General features: G+C 40.5%; 1 protein-coding gene and 2 non-coding genes across 3 annotated transcripts; 1 reads left to right on the forward strand and 2 right to left on the reverse strand.

The window, feature by feature from the left end:
* Positions 1-1,484: 1,484 nt before the first annotated feature.
* TRNAS-AGA (transfer RNA serine (anticodon AGA)) lies at positions 1,485-1,566 on the reverse strand. The gene has a single exon. It is a non-coding gene; the product is annotated as a tRNA-Ser (tRNA).
* Positions 1,567-2,502: 936 nt separating this feature from the next.
* On the forward strand, positions 2,503-4,939 carry LOC149398061 (pentatricopeptide repeat-containing protein At4g32430, mitochondrial-like). The gene has a single exon (XM_089615505.1). It carries the CDS (start codon positions 2,545-2,547, stop codon positions 4,879-4,881), a length of 2,337 nt encoding a protein of 778 aa, XP_089471631.1. The 5' UTR covers positions 2,503-2,544; the 3' UTR covers positions 4,882-4,939.
* A 179-nt stretch (positions 4,940-5,118) lies between these two features.
* Positions 5,119-5,200, reverse strand: TRNAS-AGA (transfer RNA serine (anticodon AGA)). The gene has a single exon. It is a non-coding gene; the product is annotated as a tRNA-Ser (tRNA).
* Positions 5,201-11,624: the final 6,424 nt, after the last annotated feature.

The following is an 11,624-nucleotide window of genomic DNA, read 5'->3' on the forward strand; positions in this document are numbered from 1 at the left end:
AATCTTAAGTCAATTGCTATTTGTGAGTGCGTGAATATACTTGAAATTACTAAATCTGCGCAACTGTTTCAGAAAGTGTTTGTGACAGAAAGTGCGACAGTTGCTGAAATTTAGAGAAACAAAAGATTAACAATATGAGTACGGAAATAATAAATAGACACCAGAGTTGGTAACCCAGTTCGGCAATTCGTGCCTACGTCTGGAGGGTCTTTGCTCGGTGGAAAGCAATTTACTATGATAACGTGGTACAATAAGGATTTACACTCAACGACTCCCTCGCTAGCTACCCAACCTACGTCTATCCTCTTCAACAGCAACTTAGGCTCCCCCTAAGTACGAGATCCCCTCGATTCCCACAGAATATCTCTCCCGAGACTTCTAAACATGTTTCCCAACAAAAACAATTGAAAAACCTAACCTCTAGCTTCTAATACAATCACCCGTATATAGGCAACACAGCAGAGGTAAAAGACACCTTAAAAGCTTGAACACAGGTCGTTCTAAGCTCAGCTAAAACACTCAAATAAATCTCTCCAAAGGCGTGAGTGTAGAAGGTGAGGTGATGACCTATTTATATGAAAAAACTAGGTCAACACAAATCTTGAAATCGGATTAGGAACACCAGCCCATTATCTCATTAATCCACGCTGGAATCCTACTTCAAGTCGGAATAGAAAAGCCCAAAAGTGAATGGGCCGCAATTGTTGCGCAAACTGTTACAACAGAAACTGTAACGCTTCTAGAATAGTCGTAACAAGACACAATTCTATCCGAAATAATATATCACGATTCTTTAAATATTTTGCCAACATTAAATCGCCAATTAATGTAACAACAATACTCAATGTATGTAAATTCTTATTTTGATTTCTTTTTAGTTAGCTATAATAAAAAGGGGCATTATGTTAATCATCCTAAATAATGACTTAAAAACTAATTAAAGGTTGTGGGTTATTCTGCTTATTGTGAATTAGTTTTGAGATATAAACTTATAACATAGTATCGCATCCCACAAAATTGAAACAAGCATTGAGATCTGATCCAAGATTAATAAGTCAAAAGAAGTGACCTATAATCATTTAAAATTTAGATTATGGCGATAAATCCTTAAAAATTATCGTTAGATGCTAGTAAAAACTTGACCAAAAATCTTACATACTTCAAACTTAAAAATTAAACACAGCTAAACAAATATTGCACCATTTAAAGTGAAAACAATTAGCTATTTTAGTTAATAATATGCCCTAAGATGACTATGCATAGCTTAATTTCATAGAAACTCATTAAAAATACACCTTTTAAAAACAAAATCGATTTTGATTTTGTAATAATCCAAACAGTTTTTCTTCTATTGTTGTTGCAGTAACATTTTTTTTCTTTAACGCTGCAGGGCAAAAAAAATATTTATAAATCAAAAAGATGAATTTGAGGTTAAAGGAAAGAAAAAAACTTGGATTTTGTGAAGAAATGTAAACAAATTAAAACGTGAGCGGCAGGATTCGAACCTGCGCGGGCAAAGCCCACATGATTTCTAGTCATGCCCGATAACCACTCCGGCACGCTCACAATATGTCCATTTATTTACTAACTTATTAACTATTGAATGATATCTATATTTGGTCCTTTTATTTTACTTCTATTTGTTTGTATTTAGTTATTAAGTATAATGGAAAGTGTGCAGCTAAACTATTGTATTTATTTTTCTAAACGTATTATTAAGTTTACGAGTTGTTTTAAATTATATATATTACAGAATTTCAAGTGTAAAACTTTCGTGACACTTTAGAGTAGAATAATTAGTCATGTGATTTGATATTTAAATCGCCGTTTGGTTTAGTTTTTTAAACGCGTTTTCTGTTTTTAAATTCTGTTTTCTGATTCTAATTTTTAAATTTAAAAAACAGATTTAGAATTACGTTTCGGAATATTTTAAATGTTGTTTGGTTATGTTTTCCATTCAATTGTATAGAGATAAAATAGAAAACAACTTTTCATTGTTTTCTGTTTTCTAAACAAATTTCAAAGAAAACAGAAACATGATTCTAAATCTGTTTTCTGAATTTATAACCAAACAGTTTTTCTAAAACTGTTTTCTAGAATTTAGAATCAGAAAACAGAAAACAGGAATGGAAAACTTAACCAAACGGGGCACTAGTTTTTCTTTTGCTTCGTATCTGTAACTCGTTGATCTTTGTATTGTTTCTTTTGTCAACCAATTATAATCTATGTACTTTCATAATAGACAAGTTATTTGTACAAACTAGAAACTCGTCCAGATGCCAGATTTTCAAAGTTCCAAAGATTGATCGTGCCAAAAAGATAATAAAGATCAATCTACCACAGGTCCACATTCCATAAAATTTATGGACCATGAGTAAAAACGTGCCTAAATAAAAGCATCAATAATTGTGTTATTTGTGTAGCTGCCATTTTGTTTCTCTTTTTTTTTTCGCAAAAACTCATACATCAAGCTTTATACTCTCTCTCTCTCTTCTCTCTCTCTCTCTCTCTCTCTCTCTCTCTCTCTCTCTGTGTGGGGTTCTGATGATTACCCGCCAATTGAACATCAAACGTCTGGTCCAATTGCCAAACCAACGGTCCATAACCCCTAAAATCCTCCACTCTCTCAGAAATGATAACCAACTGTTCGACCAAAGTCCTCAACCAGATTCTTCCTCTATTAGAACCTCTATGCTTTACCATCTCCGCCAAAATCGCTACCGCGAAGCTCTACGAATCTTCAAGAGCGAGCTTCGAATGGGATTACGCTGCAAAAACATCGACAACGCGATAATCACGCTCGCTCTCAAAGCCTGTCGAAGCGAACCTAGACTTGGCCAAGAAATCCACGGATATGCTGTATCTTCGGGTTTTATTCGGTTTCCGACGGTATCGAATTCTCTGATGAACATGTACTCTAAATCCGGGAAGTTTTATAGTGCACTCTGTGTGTTCGAGGGTTTGCGCGACCCTTGCGTGGTTGCTTGGAACACAATCCTATCTGGGTTTCGAAAAAGCGAGGAAGCTTTGAGCTTTGCTTTGAGAATGAACTGTAACGGAGTCGCATTTGATCCTGTGAGTTACACGACGATCCTCGGATTTTGTTCAGAACGCGAAGAGTTTCTCTTTGGAATACAGTTACACTGTCTTGTTCTGAAATCTGGGTTGGACTGTGAATTGTTCGTTGGGAATGCGCTTATATCTTTCTATTCGAGGTGCAATATTTTACTGGATGCTCGAAAAGTGTTCGAAGAAATGCCTAGCCGAGATTTGGTAACTTGGAATGCTATTCTTTCGGGTTACACTCAGGGTGGAGATCATGGGTCCGAAGCGATTACGATCTTCGTTGCGATGGCCAGAGAAAGGAAGGATCTTGATCACATCTCTTTCACGAGCGCTGTGTCGGCTTGTGGGCACGAGAGAAACCTAGAACTCGGAAAACAGATTCACGGTTCAGCTATCAAATCGGGATACGGTAATCATATCTCGGTGTGTAACGTGTTGATGTCGACATATTCAAAGACCGAGGCTATTGAAGATGCAAAGTTAGTCTTTTGGGACATGAAAGAACGGAACGTAGTTTCATGGACCTCAATAATCTCCATAGACGAAGAAAATGCCGTTTCTCTATTCAAGGAAATGAGATCAGACGGAGTGTACCCGAACGAAGTCACGTTCATTGGACTACTCCACGCCATTACCACAGAGAATTCCATCCTCGAAGGTCAAACAGTCCACGGATTCAGCGTAAAGACTGGATTTTTATCTGAGATACATGTGTGCAACAGCCTCATAACAATGTACGCAAAGTTCAATTCTTCCATGGAAGACTGCTCGAAACTCTTCGATGAGACCCGCTTCATCCGAGACATCACATCATGGAATTGCCTGATCTCGGGCTACGCCCAGAACGAGTTTTACCTAACAGCCCTCGAAACTTTTCTTTCAGCCACGACAGAGTTCGAACCGAACCACTACACCTTCGGGAGCGCTCTCGGCGCGATTGCAGACTCCGAGAACATCTCGTTGGAGCACGGCCAACGAATCCACTCGCACCTGATCAAGCTCGGGCTCGACGGCCACGAGATCCTCTCGGGCGCGCTCCTCGACATGTACGCGAAGCGCGGTAGCATCACCAACTCTCGGAGGGTCTTTGACGAAACTACCCCCGAGAAGAAAACCCGATTCGCCTGGACCGCGATGATCTCGGGCTATGCGGCCCACGGGGACCAAGCCTCGACGACCCGGCTCTTCCGAGAGATGGTGGAGGAAAAACAAGCCAAGCCCGACTCGGTGACCTTCCTCTCGGTCCTAACCGCGTGCAGCCGAAAAGGGATGGTCGAAGAGGGTCAAAAGATCTTCGACTCGATGGTCGAAGAGCACGGGATCGAGCCGGGCCGAGAGCACTACGCTTGCATGGTCGACATGTACGGGCGGGCCGGGCGGGTCGAGCTGGCGGAGGAGATGGCCAGGCGGGTCCCGGGCGGGCCCGGGCTATCAGGGCTTCAGAGCCTTCTCGGGGCGTGCCTGGTTCACAAAGACGAGGCCGAGATCGGGGAGCGGGCCGTTCGGGCCCTGATGGACCTCGGGCCCCACGAGTCGGGCCCGTACGTATTGGCCTCGAACATGTTTGCGGAGAGAGGGGATTGGGAGAGCGTTGCGATGATAAGGAAAGGGATGAGGCGGAGAGGGGTGAAGAAAGTGGTGGGGTTGAGCCGGGCCGACGTGGGCGGGCCCGCGGGGCTCCACGGATTCTCGGCCAGCGATAGGTCTCACCCGAAGTCGGAGGAGATTTTCGCGATGGCGAGGTGTTTGGGGTGTGACATGAAGTCCTTGAGTGAGGGTTTGATAGTGGACCTTAGTAATGGCTTGGCTGTATAAATTATTTTATTTTTTTGTATTTTGGAGGGAGAAATGTGAAGCTTTGATTAATATATTGCAGGACATAACAGAGCATATTCATTGTCATAGAGCAGAGACAGTATATACAAAGTACAAACTACAAAATGAAGCGACAAAGCTTAAAAAAATAATGATAAAATAAAAAAAAAAATGAGGCGTTCGGGATAGATAGAGAGATTAGCAAGGAATCAATTAAAGAGTAAATAAAGAGTAAAACGTGAGCGGCAGGATTCGAACCTGCGCGGGCAAAGCCCACATGATTTCTAGTCATGCCCGATAACCACTCCGGCACGCTCACTCCGATGATGTTGACATCTGTAACAACTTAAAACTACATTTCTGATAAATATTTATTTTTAATTTCAGCATTATTTTATATCCTCATTGACCATGCTCGAGTATCTTCTTAGTCTGTGTCCTGAAAAGAGAGAGAAAAAACTATAATCCAGTTTTGGTTGAGAAATTTCATTAAGTGGGCTTAATAAGCCATTAAATATCTAATTTAGACCCTAATATTGAAAAATATCTCAAAATGGACTTTTGTACCATAATCGGACAAAGATACTCTTATAATCTATTTGAACTCAATCCCCCCGATCTCAATCTCTCTCTCACTCGCTCACTTCAAAAAAAAAAAAAAAAAAAAACTCTACGATCGTGTACGAGGGCATACGACGGCATACGATCTTGTACGAGTCGGTACGATAGAGGACGATGGCGTACGATGGAAATGCTTCGAGATCCGACGGCGGTGACGGACAGAAATCCCGAGCTTCAAAACCAAGTAAAAATGTAAGTTTTCATGAAATTTCTTGTTAAACTTCGTTGAAAATAGTTAGAATAGGGTTTAGGACTTAGTTATTACCTGATTTGAGTTGATTTGAGGTGATTTGGGTCGGATTTAGAATGTTAGGGTTTGAAATTAGGGCTAGTGTACGATAAGGTTGATGCATCGTACGATGTCGTACGATGCTGTACGATGCTATACGATGGTTTTTAAAAAAAAATTAATTTTTTTGTTTTACGATGATGTACGATAGTTTTAAAAAAATTGAATTTATTTTTTTACGATGCTATACGAGTCTGTACGATGTCATACGATGAATTATGATTTTGACCTAATTTTGTCGTTTTTTAGGACAATTTGAACTACATATACAACGTCCCATTCCCGGGTCGTATCACGTACGGTGGGACGGGGATCTTGAAGCTGGTACGGAGGAGATTCGATGAGCTCGGGATAAAAGATCGAATCCTCGAGACTCAGTTCGAGCAATTTTTTACGGAGAGCGAGCTTGGTTTCTCACCGGTGCTCGTACATACTCTCCTTCAGAAGAAGATCGAGGCGACGGTACGGGGGAAGATACATTTTGGTATCAGAGGCAAACGAGTAAGATTTGGACGCCTCGAGTACGCACTCGTCTCGGGGATGAGCTATGAAGACGGTCCGACCAAAGCCGAACAAGACGAGCGAAAGAGAGATCGATTGATCACGGACCACTTGAACGGCGTCGTCGGAAGCAAGTTCAGCGCGTTGATCAACGCGTTCACCAAATGTCAGAGCCATGACGATGCGTTCAAGCTCGGGCTGCTCGTATTCGTCTATGGATATCTTATGGGGCAGCCGGCCAACAAAGCCATCGAGGAAAGGTGGCAAAAATTTCTATACATCGCTGAAGACCTCCCCTTCTTCTTCAAGATGCCTTGGGGAAATTTGAGTTGGGCGGAGACGTATTCTAGCCTCTCGGTGAACCTAAGGCATTATCACGAGACGCTGCAAAAGAAGTTGAATGACAAGCCGGACGTGGCACAGAAAGAGGCCAAGTACACATTGACGAGTAATCTTCATACCCTTCATTACTGGGCGTACGAGGCTATCCCAGAGATCGGGATGAGGTTCGGGTCGAACCAGGGGATTCGTGTGCCCAGGATGCACTCGTGGTCTAGTAATGTGGTCATCATGGGCAGAGACATCGAGACCGTCCTGAATTAAAAAAACGGTAACTTTTTATTATTTAACGTTTATTAATGTATTTTACATTATTTTGGAATATTGGTAACGTTTATTAATGTATTGTAGGTGGGTGTTCTTCAAATGCTGAGACCAAGGGCAGCGGAGAAAGAATTTTTCACTCTCCTCGAGACACAGACGAGCAAATGTCTGTATCCCATAGACGTCGAGGGAGAAGATGCGACAGAGCCGCGAGATATCGAAGAAGAAATAGATCGAGTCGCGACTTTTGCAGAAGATGTCATCGTCAGAGACTCCGACGATGAACACGTGTCAGACACTCCCGGTGTACGACTTGGTAGTCCGACCACTCCCGCAATGGATCGAGGCCCACACCGACCCCTCGCGCCGACATTCCCGAGCCCTTTGTCATAACACGGGAAATGTGGGAATAAATGCGAGCTTCCCTAGAACAAATGCGTGCTTCCCAAGAACAACTGCGAGCATCCCAAGAACAAATGTTGCAGTCGCAAGGGATAGTTTTACGTGCTCTTAGCACGAGCGGCCGTAGAATTGAGCGCATCAGGGATAACCAGGTTAGATTTAACGTTTTAGAGTTGAGTTAAAATTTAATTTAACGTTTTAGAGTTAAGTTTAAATTTAATTTAAAGTTTTAGAGTTAAGTTTAAATTTAATTTAACGTTTTAGAGTTAAGTTTAAATTTAATTTAACGTTTTAGAGTTAAGTTTAAATTTAATTCAACTTTAAATATCATTTTATTTTATTTTTAGTTTTTGTGACAAGTTTAAATTTCGTGACATATTTTGTTACTTTGACTTACAGCTTGATATGTGGAAGAGGCTGAACATTTTGTTCGAGGAAGAAACGGGCTTGCTTGGGGGTGAGATTCCCACGACCCAAGCTGATGGTCGTCGTAAACGCCGCCGGACCCCTCCTCCTCCTCCTCCTCCTCCGGCGGCTGGTCAAAATCCGGCGTCTTCATCGCACGAGCCGTCTTCTTCGCATCGCGAGTCATCGAAGAAGCCGTCTTCGGAGATCAGGCCGGTGACTTCGCCCAGGTTGTCGACGTCTTTGTCGAGTCCTCGTAGAGAAGACGTCATTCCGGATAAGCAACGCCCGCTCACAACTCCGCTTAAAAAGAAAAGCCACAAGCCACAGTTTACTCCGCCACGTCCAGATCGAAAAGTGCAACAGAAGTCGTCGCGTTGGGCCGATTTCACTGATCCGACGAGGCCCAAGTATTCAGAACAGCCGATCCCGAAGTTCAACCCGTTAAAGGACGCGAGACTAAAGGAGTTTAATAATTTTGTTAAGTGGTTACGGACAAAGAAGTGGGACGGCAAGTTCATGGAGTCTACTCGCCTGAAGACGTGCGACGGAGACACGAATTTCTTCGACACGATATTGACAGAAACCAGATGGCTACATGATTCGGTATGTTATTTATTATATAATTTAACTTTCCCTATCAATTTAAAATAGTTCTATATGTTTGTTATGTCTCAGCATATTGATGCTATAATTCACATGATTCGGGCTCGCCAACGAGCTCTCGACGGATATCGGCAAGACGTCTGAATCATGGATTGTCGGTGGGTTCAGCACGTGTACGGCCGATTCACAAAGGAAGAAGCGAACATCAAGAAGGCCATCGAGCTGGGAGCAGAGCCCGAACCCGTGGACTGGGATATGAGGGCAACTATTACCCCGATGACTGGGTATAGGGACACCGATATTTTGCCTTGGGATGGTGCTCGCGAGATCATGTTCGTCTTGAACTTCAAGAACCTTCATTGGTTCACATTTCGGATCGACATCCAGGCCTGGACCATTACCGTCCTCGATTGCCAAAAAGATCTCATGCAGTCGTCGAATAATCAAAAAGACTTCACGGAGATGATGGAGGTACGTAAAATGTTATGTTATTCACAATTATTACCTTTATTTGTGGTTAATTAAATTATAAGTGTTACTTAACATTGTTAAAATGATTATTATTCAGACTTGGACTCGAGCATTTGCTAGGATTGTGGCCATAGGTGGTTTCTTCAAGAACCATCCCAACTCTTACCGGGAGAGTGAGTAAGGTGAAATTAAGTTCACTAACCCGACGTGGCTCGTCGATCAAAATGTCCCACAATGTGCATACAGGTAAACATGTTTACATTTTTTGTTACAAGTTTTTTACAAGTTAGTTTTTTTTACAAGTTTTTTTTTTTTACAAGTTATGATATTCAACTTTTTTTGAAAAGTTATTTTACAAGTTTGTTTATTTTTTTTACAAGATTTTTTACAAGTTAGTTTTTTTTTACAAGTTATTTTTAAAAAGTTTTTTTTGACAAGTTTATTGAACTTTTTGACAAGTTTTAAACAAGTTTGTTTTTATTGACAAGTTATTTAGAACTTTTTTTTTTTTTACAAGTTATGATATTCAACTTTTTTTGAAAAGTTATTTTACAAGTTTGTTTATTTTTTTGACAAGATTTTTTACAAGTTTGTTTTTTTTACAAGTTTTTTTTAAAAAGTTTTTTTTGACAAGTTTACAACTTTCTTCACACACGTTTTTTGACAAGTTTGACAAATTCTTTTACTTATTTTTGTGTTTTAGCGGTGATTGCGGGATGTTCGCAGTGAAGTATGTCGAGCACATAGTACTGAACGAATCATTTGACACTCTTCAAAGTGTCAATATGAGAACGTTCAGGAAGAAATGGTCCGTGGACTTATTCTACAACCACCTTATCCCGTGATTTTGTATTTTCGGATGTTTTTTGTTTGATCTTTTTGGTTTTGTATGTAATAGTACCTTATGAACATATTATCGAGATGGTTTGTTGACTATTGATTGAATGTGTTTTTATTGTACCTTATAAACATGTTTAGAACTCGAATAAAATAATTTTATCACATTTAGAAGTTAGTTCGCTTTGACACTTACAAATTTATAAAACCCAATTTAAAAAAAATATAGATTCTAATTTTTTATCACATTATATTAATCAATTATTTAAATATTTAGAATTCATCACTATCCTTTTACATTCTTATTTCTTTTTTCATTGAATTATGATGATATATTTTTCAAATGGTTTCAAATGAAATGAGACGGAAGATCCTAATCAAGTGTACATATCTCGTAATTGATCATTACATACTAGTCTGTTCTGTTTGACCTTGAAACTTCATGCTTTCCAGAGTTGAATCGAAAAAAGGTCCATGAGACGGATGACACTCCATTAAACAAAATAAAAAGGTCACTCAAATAAACGTTAAAGTTTTAAACTTAAAAAAAAAAAAACATAAAGTCTAAAGTTTTAATTCCTCCAAGTGCATGTTTTTCTGTTATGTCCCCTACCACCACATTTCCCGCATTTTCGCTGGACAACAATCTTTTCACCTTGAGATGGGTATCGATTAATTCTTCTTCTTCCTTGTTTACTTTTCTTCGGTTGACCGGCTTGCTTCTTTTCAACGGATTCCGAAACTTTCATTTTTTTTATCTCATCCGGGACATCTCATTGATCTTCATTGCCAACCGGATATATGGCTTCCTTGTACATCTCAATCCACGTCTCCTTCAAATAAAAAGTCACTGCATAACGAGTACATGTCTCCTTCAAATAAAAAGTCACTGCATAACGAGTACACGTCCACGCTTCGATGTTGGGCTGCTGCGATAGAATGCTCGCACGGGATATTCAATTGTTGTGGTAGTCCGCAAGTGCATGTCTTCGCCATTAGGTCTACATCGAAATCACCTCTTGCGTCTTTGACATGACATTCATATAGACCAAGCCCGTACGCATTGACGAACTGTGCCTTATTATTTAGCTGTGCGAGATCATTTTGCCACGTTGGTGTCAATTTTGTGTTCAACTTGTTCGCTATCTCTTCTCGTTCAAAAAACCAAGTTTGGAGTGTGAATCGAATAAACTCGAGCAACGTCGTAATGGGAAACGTCCTAGCATTCCTTGTTTTGTTGTTGAAGCTTTCTGCGTTGTTGCTCGTCATTAGGTCGTACCTATATAAAACATACTTGATTTATATAATCAACGACATTAAAAATTCAGTACAACCGTTTTCCAGGAAAGAAAGCTCTGGCCCACCGATCGACACCAACTTCTTCGAGATACTTTGCCATCTCGACATCTTTACGTCTCAACTGTCTAAAATTAGCTTCGAATGCTGTTTTACTGAAGGCGTAAGCCGCATCGTAAAGTTCAAAGCGACAATGGTCTGTCTTAAACTTGTGTTGGACATTCAGTTGTAAATGATAGTAACATGCTCCGTGAGGGATACCAGGAAACATAACTTCGACACCATGTATGATGCTAATGTGGCGATCGGATATGAACGCCAAATTAGGTACGTCTTCACCGATAGCTTCTCGCAATCTTCTCAAAAACCAAATCCAAGAAGCATGACACTCGCTATCTACAACTCCAAATGCAAGTGGATATAATTGTGAATTCGCAACCATTGCAATTGCGCAAAGCAACTGTCCCCCGTATTTTGTCTTCAGAAATGCACCGTCCAATGCTTTGACCGGCCGACATGCGTTGAAGCCTCTACGACATGCCCCAATGGAAAAGAAAGCATACTTGAATTTGTCACCATCTTGCACAAAGTCTGTTAACGTCCCAGGATTCTTTTGCTTCAACATGTACAGCCAAGATGGTAACTTCTGATACGATTGTTCCGGCGTACCCCGCACGTACCCAATAGCTTTCTCCCTGGATCTCCAAGCTTT

This window comes from Urtica dioica, chromosome 5 (genome assembly GCF_054948205.1).
Source record: "Urtica dioica subsp. dioica isolate 48M chromosome 5, U.dioica_male_clone48M_v1_H2, whole genome shotgun sequence".
NCBI classification, from domain to species: domain Eukaryota; kingdom Viridiplantae; phylum Streptophyta; class Magnoliopsida; order Rosales; family Urticaceae; genus Urtica; species Urtica dioica.

What these genes read in the sequence shown, in the direction of transcription:
- LOC149398061 (XM_089615505.1), top strand. Translation starts at nt 2,545, where the DNA reads ATGATTACCCGCCAATTGAACATCAAACGTCTGGTCCAATTGCCAAAC.